The 16,327-nt window shown below is 43.1% G+C and overlaps 1 protein-coding gene across 1 annotated transcript in view; it reads left to right on the top strand.

The window, feature by feature from the left end:
- The window catches only part of CEMIP (cell migration inducing hyaluronidase 1), a 48,256-nt gene extending 35,944 nt beyond the window's left edge, over positions 1–12,312 (top strand). The window contains exons 18-28 of the mRNA XM_083871410.1: positions 1,394–1,429; positions 1,518–1,673; positions 4,204–4,384; positions 5,643–5,858; positions 6,811–7,022; positions 7,479–7,664; positions 8,467–8,671; positions 9,424–9,510; positions 9,804–9,961; positions 11,440–11,540; positions 12,141–12,312. Of these exons, the coding sequence (XP_083727536.1) occupies positions 1,394–1,429; positions 1,518–1,673; positions 4,204–4,384; positions 5,643–5,858; positions 6,811–7,022; positions 7,479–7,664; positions 8,467–8,671; positions 9,424–9,510; positions 9,804–9,961; positions 11,440–11,540; positions 12,141–12,268 (1,666 nt within the window). The 3' untranslated portion in view covers positions 12,269–12,312. The remainder of the gene's footprint in view (positions 1–1,393; positions 1,430–1,517; positions 1,674–4,203; positions 4,385–5,642; positions 5,859–6,810; positions 7,023–7,478; positions 7,665–8,466; positions 8,672–9,423; positions 9,511–9,803; positions 9,962–11,439; positions 11,541–12,140) is intronic.
- The last annotated feature ends 4,015 nt before the right edge of the window (positions 12,313–16,327 follow it).

Raw genomic sequence — 16,327 nt, 5'->3', positions numbered from 1 at the left:
CATTTCCTGCACTGGCCAGAGCAGATATTTGTTTTGCACTTGAAAACAGATGATCTGCTGCAGTTTCTGTTTCTGAGCCAGGCTCCTGATATCAAATCCTAGCGAAGAGGAGAAAAAGGAAAAAGCTCCTTTACGGGTATATTGTGATAACCCTGGTGGGAATGGCTGCCACGCTGATATCTGGTGTCCAATTCCCAGCCAGAGCTGGGAATACCTAGTGTCCAATTCCCAGCCAAAGCTGCCTTACCTTCGAGTGACCCAAGCAGTGGAATAAGCTGGCAATAGTGACCTGGTGAGATTGGAGCTGTAGCAGAACACTCAGAAATGTCACACTGAGCAACACAGTTTGTGTTTCTTATGACCCACAAAAATCCATGGCCAGCAAGTGTTGTCCTCACAGATCCCACTCAGGTCATATTTGCATTGCTGATGGAGCAAAGGCATCGTGTGGAGGGTGCTAAAACACCAAGTGCTTTATGAGTTTCCAGCAGCAAATCTCTGAGCCTGTGTGAATTGGAGGAAGCAGCCATCAAACTGTAATTGTCTTTACAGCCATTTCCATTTCCATTTCTATTGCTACAGAAAGACTTATGTGTCTCATTAACAGGGCCAGCATTAATGTGGCCTGCAGGGAAGCAAGGAGGTGATAGGGTGGGAAGGGCTGCCACCTACAGACAGCAGCACAGTGAGGGGATCTGCTCCCAAACCACTGCCAGGATCAGTGACAGGTGTGGGAAGTGATGCCGGTGTGAAGACACCATCAAGGCTGACTCAAACCATCAATTCATTGTAGCATTTCTCTAAGCAGGAGTCAAGGACCAACATCTGTGATTTATCTTATCTTGAAATTTCAGCAAAATAGATATTCTAATTTTTATTTTTAATAAGGAAGCTTGGATCTCTGCATTCCTGTTGAGGGAAGACAAGCCAAGCTGCTCTTTTTTTAACCCCTTGCAAAGCTCTTTTATGGAAGCAGTTTCAGTGAAACATGAAGACAGGGAAGCACAGTGTGTAAGGCAAAGCACCATTAAATAATAAAATCTGGTTGGAGTGGGAGATAAACATGATTTTTTTTATCTACCAGAGAAAAGTGTGTGATCATTAGACAAAGAGATAAAGCTTTATCAAGTAAACTACGGCTAGTAATCACCATCTTAACCCCAGCTGGAACAATCAGGTGTGTGTCTGCTGCTTCGTGTGATCTGTGCATTCTGCAAGATGTGCCAAAAGAAATCTTCTAAAACTGGGCAGGGAACAAGTCTGGAAAAACCCAAAAACAGCACTGTACAGTAATTAATCCCTGCTGTCCTCCACTAGTTTTCTTGTTATAGTTTGACGTGACAAACCAAAGCAACCCCAAATCTCTTGTGAAGCATGTCTCTTCTCTTGGCAGGTTTGCTGACAACGGCATTGGCCTGACCTTGGCGAGGTAAGAGGGGCACAGGCTGTCCCTGGGCACTGTGATGGGGCTGGGGCTGGGCTGGGCAGCCTTCTCACCTCCAGTCCTTTCTCCTCAGTGGTGGCACCTTCCCTCACGATGATGGCTCAAAGCAGGAGATCAAGAACAGCCTGTTTGTTGGTGAGAGTGGAAACCTGGGCACAGAGATGACGGACAATGAGATCTGGGGCCCTGGGGGTCTGGACCACAGGGGCAGGACCCTGCCCATTGGCCCGTAAGTTGAGCTCAGCACGTCAAACACTCACAGCTCCTGCTCCCAGCACAGACCCCAGCCCAGTGTGGTTTCCTCAACACTGTTCAGTTTAATAACCATTACACAGGAAGGATTTCATTTCATGTCTCCCAATCCCAGAGTCCTCACTGTGCAGCTGCTGCTGGCAGGTACATCCTTGCAGGCTGCCAAGACAGATCAAGCTCCTCTTTCCTTTCCCCTCCCCTTTGCAAGGGGATTTGAGAGGACAGCAAGAGCTACTCTGTGCTAGCAGGACAGCTCTGTACGTGTGATCAGCAGTGCTGAGCAATGAGCTGAGCTCCATCAGCTGCCAGGAAGGCTCATAGAAGCCCCTTCCTAGGCTTGCATGTGGTCATGGGTGTGCTCAGGGCTGCTGTTACTGTTGCTCCTGCAAAGGACTGTGATGCCTTTGTTAAGCAGGTTTGAAATGGCCAGTGGACTTCATGTGTGGCCTCTTCCCAGACCTTAGTCCTACAGATTGATTTGCCAGGGCAATGCTTTTGCTTCCTAAAAGCACAGTTATACTAACAATTAGCCCCACAGTAGGCAAACAGCTGATGCTTTTCTGCCATATCACAGGCTTCAATTTTGCTGTCAGCAGTGATGCTGGAGACTTATTATAAACTATACCAATAATGAAAACCCATTCTGCTATGACTCTCCTAATATTTTTTACACATATATGTATGTGGACATGTCTTAGATGTCGTATGCAGAAACTCAGAACAAATGCACTGGAGCAGGCAGGAATTCTCTAAGGGATCATATGAGGAAGGGATCAAATTTATTTATCATAAGTGAAATTTGAAATGTCTTATCTGAGCCTCTCAAAGATCTTAAGCATCTTGTTAATTTAATTGGTGGGAAAATAGTGTCTTCTTTACCTTACAGATATCAGAAAAGGATGATAAAGATAAATTAATCTGCCCCTTCAACTCTTCTTAGCTTTATAGATTGCAGGACCTTTCCTCATTTTCAGAAACACTTTTTTTTTTTTAATTGCAGTTGATTGCAATGCTTCTTTCCAAATCCCTTTGAAAGATGTGGTGGGACTTCTTTTAGCCCTGCCATTACTCAGCCCAAGGAGTCTGCACAGCTCTGCTGAGTTTCAGGTTTCACTGCTGCAGAACTCATTTCTGATGGCAAACACGAATTTATTCATCTTTAGGTCAACCCTTTGGCATTGCTGTTACTTCCTTCCCTGGAGAAGTACAGACTAAATAAAGATGATCTGTTCCACACGAGAGAACTTGAGCTGAACTTGCAAGGATAAGAGGACTTTAGAGAGCTGAAGAGAAGGGAAATCCCTTCTCTTCCAAAGCAGGAACTTAGGAGTCATCCTACAGGCTGCAAGAAATGGAAGCAGCCACAAAACAAGCTCTGTGGGACTGTGCGTGTCTGATAGAGTTTAAAACGTGGCCAGAGTGTTACAAGCCACGTGTAAATGTATCAATCTCTGAGGGTCCAGCCCTTGCAGATTGGCTTAAAATAATTTTAGCGAGACTGCTCTTCAGACGTGTTTTGTAAAGTAAAAAGCTTAATAAATGAAAAATAACAAATGTTACAGAAAGGAAAGGAAAAGCCGTGCACAGGTGTCTGAGAAAACCTCTGACACCCTGCTAGAAACACTCCAAAAAGCTCCTTACTTCCTTTGTGCTCCTTCCTAAATACTTAATGTTTTAGGAGGGACACTTTGTCTTGCTGCCAATAGGGACAGGTACAGGCCTTGAAGAAGGGTGACTGTTGGCTCGATATTTTCTGAGCCTGAGAATTGCCAAGCTCTTCCCAAGGGAAACTTTTCAACAGTTTTCTTTTTCCCAAAACAACCTTGTGTAAACGATATTCCTCTCCCATAACAACAGGTGTTGTTTGCTATTTCTGTTTCTTAGCCAATGGGAGAGGTGTCAATCCTATGAACCAAAAACGTGCCTTCTTAGTGCAGCATGGTCTGGATGAATTGCAAAATTAAGCCTTCTGATTTCTACTGCCCCCTGACTAGAGTCAAGCATCTTTATTTCATGTCCTATTGCAACAGATGACAAGGTCCAACAGGCTCTTCTCTGTCGCCCTGATTCTTTAGCCTTCTGATTGTTTACATTCTTGAATTGGAGTTTCTCAAAACAATGTAGATTGTTTTCATATTTCTCTGTGATGGACTTCTGAATTGACCACTGGGGTCAGAGAGGTGTTCCTCTCATCTACCAATCCTTGATCAAATTCCAAATCCTACTTAAACCCCAAATCATAATAAACTGCCCTTCTTTCCTCACTTCGACCTGACTGGTTGAGTGTGTGGTTCTTTCGTGTCTCTAACAGCGACACTTCTCTCTTGGTACTGAGCCAATCACTGTCAGGAGAGTATGGAAAGTTCTAGGTAAACTTCCTAAAATGTCTAAAGGTAAACTCTTTATGACAGAGGCGCCCACTTGGGGGTGGGAGATGCTTTACTACACGTGTCTAGAACACATCTGAGGTTAACGTGTCCTGAGCACGTCTCTGGAATGTGTTTCAGGGACTTTCCCATCCGAGGGATCCAGTTCTACGATGGGCCCATCAACGTCCAGAACTGCACGTTCCGCAAGTTCGCGGCGCTGGACGGGCGCCACACCAGCGCCCTCGCCTTCCGCCTCAACAACGCCTGGCAGAGCTGCCCCAACAACAACGTCACTGACATCCACTTCCAGGATGTCCCCGTGAGTCACCCTCCCCAGGGAGCCCCTCGTGCCCGGGAAACGGGGTGGTGGGCAAAAAGGGGAAAATGTCAGGTCTCGTATGATTGTCTTTGCCAGAAGTCTCACAACGAAAGGGAAGAGGGGGTGTAATGGATGAAATAATAAGGAAATCTGATTGTCTGTCAAGTTTGCAGCAAAACAGATGCAGGTGTCAGTTAAAAATAATAAAAAAATGGCGACATTGAAGTGAAGATAATTTCCATTTCGGTACAACTCAGAAACTGAGCGAAGAATCGCCCCCCCCCCCCCCCTTTATTTTCAACAGTGGTATAATATTAAAGCAACAGAAGGAAGTCTGTTCTGGAAGGCCTGACTGACCTAGAAGCAGAAAATACTGATTTTGGGGAGCAGCCAGTGAAACTGAGCTGATGCAGGATAATTCTGCAGCCCTGCACACTAGGGTAATTCCAGACTCCAGTTCTGCAGACATAAATGAGAGCAGAGTCCAGCCAAAAGGGGTTTGCCAAATTTTGAATTACACTATGAACCTCTGGGTGCTGGTCTGAACCTGTCCTGGGGCCTGTTCTTTTGAGTTATTTTTGTATTTGCCTGCACAAATATGTGCTAACTGTTTTGCTGAGGTTCACCTTTAGCAGCTGTTAAATCCAGCTGCCAAACATTACAAACAAATAAATGAATAAAGTAGTTGGGCTGAAATGATTTGTGTTGCCTAATTTTCAAAAAATTAGCAGGCCTGCTCACAGGTCAGGAAAAGTGCTGACCAGTGCCAAATATGATGGGAAAGGCAAAATTCCCCTAAAAGTGTTGGTTGGTCCCTCTCACACTGCACGAGGCAGGCTGGTGACATGGAATTTATTTATGCTGGATAAAAATATCAGTCAGAAGTTGCCTAAGCAGCCATTTCCCAGGGCTGACTGTTTCCCACATTGGTATGACTTCATGTGGCTTGGAACTTTGAAACTGTGTTAGCAAACAATGAGTGAAGTGGCTCTCATGAAATCACCCCATCTCCTGAACCTTCCTCCAGAATTTGGAAACAAACCTTCCCACTGGTGAGGCTGAAATTGTGTTTTTCTTAGCCTTTCCCCCAGGATCAGCAAGGAGATGTGTGTCTGCTCTGCCTGACAAGTCAAACACACCTTTTAAGTCAGAAAATGTGTAATTTGAGCCACTGTAGTGACCAAGGGCATACTTTTCTTGTCCCCTAAGTGAAGAATTCTTTTCTGGAGATGTAAATTTGTTCCACTGTTTTGTTTAGATTACTTCAAGAGTCTTCTTTGGAGAACCTGGCCCGTGGTTCAATGATCTGGATATGGATGGTGACAAAACATCAGTTTTCCATGATGTAGATGGTTCTGTGTCAGAATACCCAGGCTCATACCTGATCAAAGAAGATAACTGGTTAATCAAGCACCCTGACTGCATTGATGTGCCCGACTGGAGAGGCTCCATCTGCAGTGGGCACTTTGCACAGGTAAGGCTGCTTACCTTGCAGTATCATTATCACTTTGGTTTATTTAAAATTTCTTGGCACTTTAAAGCTTGACCTGTAGAAATGGACTTTCTTCAGAGTTCTCAGTGTTTATTTATCAGCATGTCTGCACAGGTGGCTTTGAACATGAGAAATCCTGTGGTATATTTTCTGAAGCCTTGGCCTTGGCTCTTGACAACTCCAACAACTTCTGCCCGAAGCCTCCTGAGAGCTCCATGGGCATTCACAGATTAATATTCATAAATCCACGGGCTGTTGGCTAGTTATTTTTCCCTGATTTATGGAAGGAAGTGTTACCCACAGTGTGTATGGGAAATGTGCTGATGAGTCAAAATTAGACTTGAGCTTTGATGGTCTTTCATCCTGTGTGTGACCACCAAACCATTCTTCCCACCACAGGAGGCCTGAGTGCTGCTGCCATCAGAGCCCTCACTTTCCTCTGCTGAGAGTGCCTGGTTTTGTCTTGTGTGTTGCAACAGTTGAGGTTTTTTGTGTGTAGTGCCACTACAGCCAATTTCTAACCACTGAGCTGGGTTTCAGACTTCTGAAATCCAGACAGAAGGATCCTTGTTCAGCACACAAGTCAGATGTCTGAGGTAGATACTGTCCTGCTGCTGAGGGTTGCAGGATGCTGTGGAATATCTCAGCCCTGCTGCAGCCACTGGCACAAGCACTAAAACTCAGTGGATGAGGAAATGAGCTTTTTTTTTTTTTCTTTCTGAAAACAGTTTGCTTTGTTGAAATGGAAGCCTAAAGGAATTGAATATAAGTGCACAGCCCACAGCTCCCTGCCTAGCACACAGGACTTGCACTAGCTCACATTTATTGAGTATCTGAACCTTTCACTGTAGTTCATTAAACCCTTGGTGATCTATTTTTGGTTTTGTTTTGTGGTTTTTTTTTTTTTTTTTTTTTTTTTTTTTTTTCTATCTAGATATACATCCAAGCCTACAAGCCAGCCAACCTGAAAATGAAAATAATAAAAAATGACTACCACAATCACCCACTTTACTTGGAAGGGGCTTTGAGCAAAAGCACTCATTACCAGCAGTATCAGCCAGTTATAACTCTGAGGAAAGGCTACACTATCCACTGGGACAAAACAGCCCCTGAAGAGCTGGCCATATGGCTCATCAACTTCAACAAGTGAGTGAACTCCATCCCAACATTCCAGTACAATCATGTAACTGCACATTTTTAATGGGTGAGGTCATCACCTCATGAGCTCTTCCAGAATGAACATGCCTGTTAACAGGAAGTCCATTGAGTTCACCATCTTTTCATGAGCCATCTCAGGTTCCTGTTTCCTCCCCCAGGAAGCTCTGTAAGATAACACAGTTCATTTTTGGAAGTTCAGAGCTAATTCGTTCCTGCTGCATGGAAGTCACAGGTGTAGAAGTCAGGAGCAGATCTGCCCTACATTGCTTAACTAACCCATGGTTGTTATGTCTAATTTATGTTGCATTGATCCATTCTAAACCATGAAAATTTTAACTAGACAGGAAAAAACTTACTGTAAATTATTTAGTTCAGCTTCTAGCATGCCCAGGAAAATAATAGTTGTGTTATAACTTTTAAAATGTGGGTCTTTGCTATTTTTAGGAATGACTGGATCCAAGTAGGGTTTTGCTATCCTAAAGGGACAACATTTTCCATTCTCTCAGACATCCACAACCGACTCTTGAAGAAAACATACAAAACTGGAACCTTCTACAGAACCTCCCAAATGGAGAAACTGGAGCACAGATACCCTACGAAAGGGTACTACTACTGGGATGAGGACACTGGGTAAGATAGCAGGCCTTGCTGGTTTGGACATTGCTTTGGGAATTCTGCTGGAATTGTGAGCTCTTTGGCTCATGCCACTAGTGGAGATCACAACAAAACCAGGAAGGTTTTCTGGGAATGTGACCAGTGTTTCATTTTCCTGGGACTCCCAGGCCTACCAGTCATTCAAAACCTCAGCTGTACTGCCAACTACTCTGGGAAATGCTTTTCCACGTGAATACAAATTAGAAAACAAACGAACAAAGAAAGACAAAAGCAAAGTGCAGACCATGAAACTTAATTCAGGACATGCACAGCCCTTATTGCTTTGAACAACTATTTATAAACACCATGACAGGATGCACACAATAAACAGGAACTGAGTGTAAAGCCTGTTATTTTAAAGAATTAAAATAATGGGAAAGAAAGAAAGAAAGAAAGAAAGAAAGAAAGAAAGAAAGAAAGAAAGAAAGAAAGAAAGAAAGAAAGAAAGAAAGAAAGAAAGAAAGAAAGAAAGACCTGAAATATAAAGCATGCATTTCTACATATATATATATATATATCACTATAGAATGGAGCTCAGAAGGCATTCAGATGCTATCTGATTTCTGTCTTTTACTTTCTGTGAGCTCCCTAAACCATTTCTGAGATGAGTGTTCCCTTTTATTTGCATGTGGGATGTTGGGCACTATAAAACACAGCACCAAGGGCTACAATGAAAATTACTGCAAAGCACAGGAAAGACACTACCAAAACTCAGTATGTTTTTGCACAAAAAGTTTGAAGGAGGCTGTTTTGTTTTGTTTTTTTCTCCTGCCTGCAGGCTGCTGTTTCTGAAACTCAAAGCTCAAAATGAGAAGGAGAAATTTGCTTTCTGCTCTGTGAAGGGCTGTGAGAGAATAAGAATCAAAGCTGTGATCCCAAAGACAGCTGGTGTCAGCGACTGTGAAGCCACAGCCTACCCCAAGTACATTGAGACACCAATAGTGGAAGTGCCAATGCCAAAGAAGCTCTCGAGTGCACAACTGGTAAAGCAGCTGATTTCTTATCACAGAATCATTGCTCTTGTAAATCTGGCACATATTGTGCCCACAGACACAGAAAAATTTTGTGCCGGGGTCAGTATATGCTGTGCCTGGTTTTCTGAAATGGTTCAGGCAGGTGGAATAATATGAAACAGATTCTTGCAACGTATGGAGAGCCATTGCAAGCTGTCTACTTGGTCTTTTGGGGCTCTGATGTGATGTGCTGTTCTTGAAAGGTGAAAACTTCAGGGTGAACACTGATGAGGTGTAAGACAGGTTGGTCCAGTGAATGTGATTTTGGAGCCTCCAGCTCCTCCAGGCTGTAAGAACAGCAGTGACAGACAGGGGACTGAATAGTTGAGTTGAATTATTCTCATTTATATAATGAATAAGACAATCTCCTGTATCCAGTCTGGTTCTGGGGGAGGAAGTGGGGTATTTATCTGTTAATTGGGTTTTTCACTCATCACCCTTGAAAAAGGAATACACAGCAAATCTTCGGAGAGTTATGTGTCAGTTCTGCAAAGTAAGATCAGTCTGCCATTCAGTGAAACAATTTAACTGGTGATGGGATGAGCAGAGAGGTTACCATTGTGCCCAGTTTCATTAGCACTTTAATTTGGCAAGTCAGTGCTTGTTATGTAGCTTCCTTGTTGATTGAATTTCAATTTTGAAATGTTTTCATTGAAAATGCAGCATTCAGGTAATGGACATTCTCACTAGAACGTCTGGGTTTTTTTTCATTTTGCAAACAGAAGACCAAGGACCACCTAATCGAAGTGAAAATAGAAACTTACAAGAAGCAGTACTTCCACCTCAAGGATGACTTTGCATACATTGAGGTGAGTAAATCCTCTCAACAAACTCAATGGGGCGCAATTCTGCACCACTTGCTTTATCTTCATGGAAAACTTGCTTACAAAATAACCATGGAAAGTTTGGGTCATTTCTGCTTTGTATTTTGGGGGAAAAAAATAAAAGGCTGTATCTTCTCCTACTAGGCAGGATAAACATGGAGTTCTGCCCTTTGAAGCAAACAGCAGTCCTGTGACTCAAGACTATCAGAGTTCCTTATAGGTGGTTGTTTGCAATTGTGTTGCTGTGACAGACCAAGAATATTTTTCCCCCTGCCCAGGTGGATGGTGTCAGGTTTTTCCTCACTGAAGAGGGCATCCAGTTGGTTGTGATTGATGGACACCATGGAAAAGTTGTTGATCGAGCAACATTCAAAAACTCCATTCTACAAGGAATCCCAGCACAGATAGAGAATTATGTCAACAACATCAAAGACCAGTGAGTAAATAATCTGCTCTCACTAAGGTTCAATGTACAAGAGTACTGCAAAACACTCATCTTTTTTTTTGGATTTTATCACCCAACATGGGCCAGACACAACAGCAGAGCAAACAACTAATGTATTTTTGTGCCTGATGACTCCAAAAGAGCCCAAATGTGTGCAGGACATGAAGGCAGCAGCAGGATGCACACTCTTTGATTCAGGGACTGATTGAGCCCCAGATAACTTGCAGGGCTGCATGTGATTAATAAACTGCAGAGCTACACTTATGTTGTGGTTATAGACAAACTGCAGACTTAAATTCACAAAGTATTTATCTGTAAGGAAGTGCACAGCTTGCATTTTTTACTGCATGTATGTTTTCTCAAATTTCAGATAATTCCACTAGTAAAATACATTCCTCTGTCCAGACCTAAAGGCTGGACTATTCTGTATTTAAAGCATGGCAGCCAGGAATGCAAAGTTTTGGAAATAGGTGGTAAGGTAGCCAAAAAATGTTCCTGCATCTTGGAGGACAGTGACTTCTTCTGGAAGGAGAATTGGAACCACATCAGAAATCCATTAACCAAAGGGATTGTTCCCACATTAGCTTGTGGAGTGCTCATGGGAAGTGAATATATTTAATTGTTATGAAATCTGTTTGGATTTGAAATCTGATGGGTAACATTTAGTGCAAATATGAGTGCATTGTTGACAAATCGTCTGAAATAGCTGTGGCCAGATCCACAGGATATTATTCTGGCATTTACTCTAGAGACTTGGAGGAAGCTTGTGCAGAGTGCCATGCAGGTGCAGTCAGATGTGTTTCTACTGTCTTAAATAATTCTACAGGTTTCAAAAAATTGTATCATATAGTTACTTCAGGGAAGCATGGTATTTTCTCATTTTTCTTTCATATAAAAAATAAGAAATCTTTTTAGAGAGGCCATCATCCTGCTTTACAAAAATCTCAATCCTGGCTAAATCCACTTCCTGATGTGTAATAATATTAACACACTTATTGTAATAAGTTTAATAATATTAACACACTTTTTAAACAGAAGCATACTGATAGGAAAAGCATCAGGCCACCAAAAGTCTCAGAGAAGTGAATTTCTTCAGGTTTAATCTGCTAATGAAAGAACAAGAAATTACTTGATACTTACTAAGGGCATCCCAGGGAGAAAATGGTTCTCTCTAAGCAAAGCAGGAGGGAACTGCAGGTTGGAAACATTTAAATCATCCTAGAAAACCATGTTTAAAAATAAAAAAAACAAAACCACATTGCTTCTGTCTGCTTTCTAATGGGTTTTACATGACTGGAAAAATAATCTATGACCAAACTGTTGGAAAGCATTGAAAAGCATTAAAGCTGAAGCCACTGTAGTTCATGGGTGTGTGAACACACAGGCAGGAGTTACCAGGGCTCAGGACAAACAACTGAGAAATGTGTTCTGACTCTTCATCCATTTACACATCTCTTTGCTTCCTTCAGCTCCATAGTGCTGATGACATCTAAAGGAAGATTCATTTCAAGAGGACCATGGACTAAAGTTCTGGAGAAACTTGGAGCAGGAGAGGGTTTTAGGTTAAAAGGTAACCAGTTTTTAAAAAGTCATTTCTAACCTCCCATTATTCCAGTCAAGGGACCTTTCTTCTGCTTCTAAACTTTGCCCTGCTTGTTTCTATCAGCATGTGCTCAAACATCCTGGAAGCAGTAATTTATGTATTCAGAATGGTTGTATCCACTGCAGCTTTTGGTAACATGTTCTGTTTAAAACTGTAAATAGGAAAAACATGCTGGCAGTTTTTCTTAGAAATAAATAATTCAGAGGATTTGATTTTCCAGATTAATTTTGGATAAAAAGACCTTTTAATAGTATAAATATGGAGCCTTTTCACCCACTAAATACCCCAAACCAAGATTTTTTTACTTGTCTGAACTTGGTTTTAGCTGGTTTTCTGTTGAAACATTCTGACTTAATGGCACAAGTTGATTCCAGAGCATCACATATTGCATTAGAATACAGCTCCATGTGCACATTGCTGCAGTCAACTGTAGGAGCTTTTGGCATGATTCCATCTCTGTGTTATACATATATATATGGCTCCTATGCACCTGCACTCCTCCATGCACACAGGTGGGTTTCTGGTGCAGTCCTGGCACACTCCAAATCCATATTTTCTGGTTTGCAGAGAAAATGGCTTTTGTGGGCTTCAAAGGCACCTTCCGCCCTGTCTGGGTGAAGCTGGTCACCAGCGAAGACTCAGCCAAAATCTACCAGGCACTGCCAATCCCTGTGGTGAAGAAGATGAAGCTGTGAGGACACCCTATTGTGCCTGCTGGCCGCCAGCACTGCCCTGTGGGATGGAAGGACGGATGGACAGATGGACAGACAGACGGACGGATGGACTAGTGACTGCTCTGCACAGACCTCGCCCGCCCGCGCCGCCGATGTAGCATTTTGTTGTTGTTGCTGTTCAAAGAGAAATCTCACTGTAAGTAGCTGGAGTGGCCAGGTGTGGCAGGAAACCTCCCTCTGTGAGCAGCGTGTGCTCAGGCTGCTCCTGCACCAGGGCTGCTCTGGCAGGACTGGGCCAGGGCTGAGCTGTTCCCCCAGGAGCTGCTTTATCTGAGCTCCTGGGACAGACTGACTGACGTTCGTGCTGCCTCTTGGAGGGGAGCTCTTTGTCTGAAGACCGTCGAGGATTGTTGCTTCTACCAGCCTCTAAGTTGTCTGAAGACTTTCTCTTTTCCGTAGTGCAACTAGCTGCTCATGTAGACATGGAATGCCAGTTCAAAGACTGGTTTGACAGTCTGGGGTGGGAAGAGTGGATTTGAGTGATTACCTGGATGCTGGGAAGTGTAACTGGACAGTAAGCATTTCTCCTAAAGCTTCTGTGAGGTTTGATCAAGCTCTTTGGGGTGTGTGTTGTACACGCAGCCCACGGCACATAGTTGGGGAAGAAATGACAGAAGGAGTGGATGAAACATGCCAGCAGAGACTGATGGAACCACCTATTTCTGCTTCCTCAGAAATCTGTGTTTTTCCTATGGATCCAGGAGTTTTAATAGTGGTTGTGCAAACAATAAATTTTCCTTCAACAAGCAGCTGCAGGCTAGAAGGAGAGCAATGTCAATTAGCAGGTGTATTTTCTCAGCCTTTCCCATTCAGCCTTTCCCTCTGTATAACAACATGCAGGATCAGTTTATGGTTGCCAGCTAAAGCCATCAGAATTCAAGACTTCCAATTTTTCACTAGGAATACTGGGACTTATCTTATTCAGCATCAAATAGGGTGAGCTACCCTCGCCTTTCCCAGGACATCAAAGGGAACAGGATCAGATTGCTCTGCTGTGTGTTACTTTCTAATCTTGTCCTCAGGCTTAAGATATTATGTCTTGATCCTCCTGTAAGAATTACAGAAGACCTGGATGAGGTCTTTCCAGGTGGCTGAAGAATTAAAGTGAGAATCCCAGTGCACTAGTTGGATGTCTTGTACCTCCTTTCCCCCTGCTTCAAACCAATACCTGGGCACTTTAGGCAGGTCAGAGTCAATCAGGATGTTACAGGGGCATCTCTTGAAGCTGGGAAATTAAACATTATCTTGTAAAACACTGAAAGCATTTCTAGTGTTCAGTGATATTTCTGTCAGTTGCCCAGAAATACCTCAAAGGCGTTTCTGGAGGCAGTGGCTGTTTTAAGAAATCTAAGGGCAGGGGGGAAGTGTGAAAGACATCATGACAATCTTTTCAAAGAATGTCAATCTGGCCAGTAAGACTTGGGTTTGTTTCCCCACTTTATTTCTGCCTGTCCTCGCTGCCACATAAATTATTCCAATAGCTGATGGCTACTTTGTTTATGTAATTAAATTGGTTTTTTTTTCCCACAGTATCAAAAATGATACCTTGAAGTTAAACTAAAAAACAAGGATTTTCTGTGTCATTCCAAAGGCTGGGCAGATGCTGGTTTAGATCAGTTGCTCTGAATGTCAAAGCAAGCATGAACAAAATTTAGATAGTACTGTAGGTTACATTCCTCTCAAGCCTCTCCTGGGTTTTGAAACTGGAAATGTTCTTTTCAGACTTACTAACTACAAAATTGTTTTGAATTCACTGAATGTTGTGTATTGTATTAAAAAAAAAAAAAAAAAAAAAAAAAAAAAAAAAAAAAAAAAAAAGCCAAGCGTTCCCTCCCAGCTTCCCAACAAGAGTCTGGTAATGAATGCTCCTTAGGCATTTGTGCCATTTAGAGTGAATGGGCAACATTTGTAAAAGGCAAATAAGATCAGTTGTTTATTTCCTAAAATTCTTATGATAGTTTGGGGATTCCACAAATTATTCCATGAAAGAGTCAGTCTCACTGGTATTTCAACTGTGATCATCCAAAACATTTATCTGATGTCCCACGATGGCCAAAACAGATCCATGAAGTCAAGGGAAGAGACTAACAGAATTCCCTTGGGTCTGTCAGTTTGGGTTGTCTAAACCTTTTCCCTGCCCTGAGCCAGTGCTGTTGATGCCATTGCAGCAGTGCTGGTGGAGCATATTTGCTTCCAGGAGATGGACCAAAGTAGGAGTATTTTCTTCATGAGCACTTGGTGGGCAGGAAAGCGAGGCTTGGGATGTGCCTGGAGTGGGATTTGGCTTTGTACAAGCTCCAGTGTTGGGGTTGCCCTCTGCAGTGCTCCACTGGCCACAGCCATTTCCCCTCTCCTGCTCTCTCCAAGTGTGTAACTTCCCAGGAGCATCCCACCAGGTGGGTCTGTCCCCTAGACTGCTTTGTCCAGCCTCTAGGAGCATGCTGCCTTTGTGCTGAAGTGTGGCCTCTGATTTTACCCTTTTGGGAATTCTCAGGGTGAAAGCATGAGACTCGGGTCTAGGAAAAGCCTTTTTCTTTTTGTTTCCTAAAAGATTTCACCTTACTGAGAGAGAAGACTTCAACAGCTTTTCCTGTGGTGCTGAGCTGGTCACACAGGGACTGTTTTGGAGCTGGAAAGGATGTCTTGCTGTGAATACAGAGTAGGGAATGACTGCAGGCTGGCAGCCAGAGGGAGAACAGAGCAGGGACAACCACACCAGGAAAATGACATGGGGAAATGCCCAGGGCTCCCTCTGACCTGCACTGGAGCCATCCTTGTGTCCTCTGGAGACAGAAGAGGGCCTGGTGCCAGTCAGCAAGAGCTTTGTGCCATAGGATTCCTGTTTGGTCTCTGACTGTTCTAGAAAATGCACATCCTGACCAGTGAATTCCCCCAGTGCTCGTCCTCTGCCCACCCTGTACAGCCCCTGCACAAGCTGCAGTGACCCTCGCTGAGAGGTTTTGTTACTGCAGATGTTTCCATGTTTGCCTACACAGTTGCCATTGGTGGAGTGGTTTTTTTTTTTCTGATTGCATTTTTTTGTTTGTCTCTTTGTTTGTTCGGATGTTTGGGTTTTGTTGCCTCTGTTCAATTGCTTGTTTTACCTGTCGCCGAAACAGCTGGTCCTTTTTCGGAATTAGATGTTTGTACATTTTCTTATAGACTTTCCAATGAAAAAAAAAAAAAAGATATATTTTCTATTAATTTATTACAATGGCACTAAGACAACTAAATTGCAGACATATGAAGCATTTTTACTGGAGTTGATCATTGTCCAGTTTGTTAAGGAGGTTGGCAATGTGTCTTTTCTGATAATCTGCTTTGCACTTGAAAGCTCTCTATGTCCACAGACCGTGGTGGTGCATTGACTGTCGGGTTTATGATGACAAGAGCTCTTGGGACGTTGTTTCCAAAAGATTGTGGCTTACAACTGAAATAACACGTAGTTGTTTGGAGTACACAATGTTTATCAAAATAAATATTCAGTGCAAAATTCGTATTTTATTTTTGTCTCCTCTATTTATTTCAAAAGGCAAAACCCAAGAGGCCAAGCAGCCCCTGTCTGCATTTGGTGGTCAGTCCACATGGACCACAGCACCTTTCACTGCCTGGTGACAGCTGCAGGATCTCAGAGAGGGGGACAGGAAGGGAAAGAGAGGGAAATGGGGATATTACAGCCATGGGAAAGGCCTGGATTTGGGGCAGGTGGGGCACTGGGTGACAGGCCAGGAAACTGAAAAGGCACCTGACTCAAAGGAAGATGTGGAAAGGGTTCCCCCCATCTCAACTCCTGCCAGCATGCAGGAAAACATCACTGCTGTCCCACTGCTGCTCTGTGTCTGTGTGCATGTGTGTCTGTGTGTTTGGGACTAAGGATGGCTGAGTGGATCCACTACCTGAGATTGAAAAGCATAAAAATATAACACAATTTAATATGTCTAATAAAATATAACACGTGTTAATATTTAGATTACATATTACAAAGATAATACAAATCATAAATACTCAGAAGAGCATTAT

This window comes from Zosterops lateralis, assembly GCF_965231275.1.
Source record: "Zosterops lateralis genome assembly, chromosome: 13".
Classification (NCBI taxonomy): domain Eukaryota; kingdom Metazoa; phylum Chordata; class Aves; order Passeriformes; family Zosteropidae; genus Zosterops; species Zosterops lateralis.
Note: the sequence above shows the minus strand (reverse complement) of the source record. Positions and strands in the feature narration are given on the sequence as shown.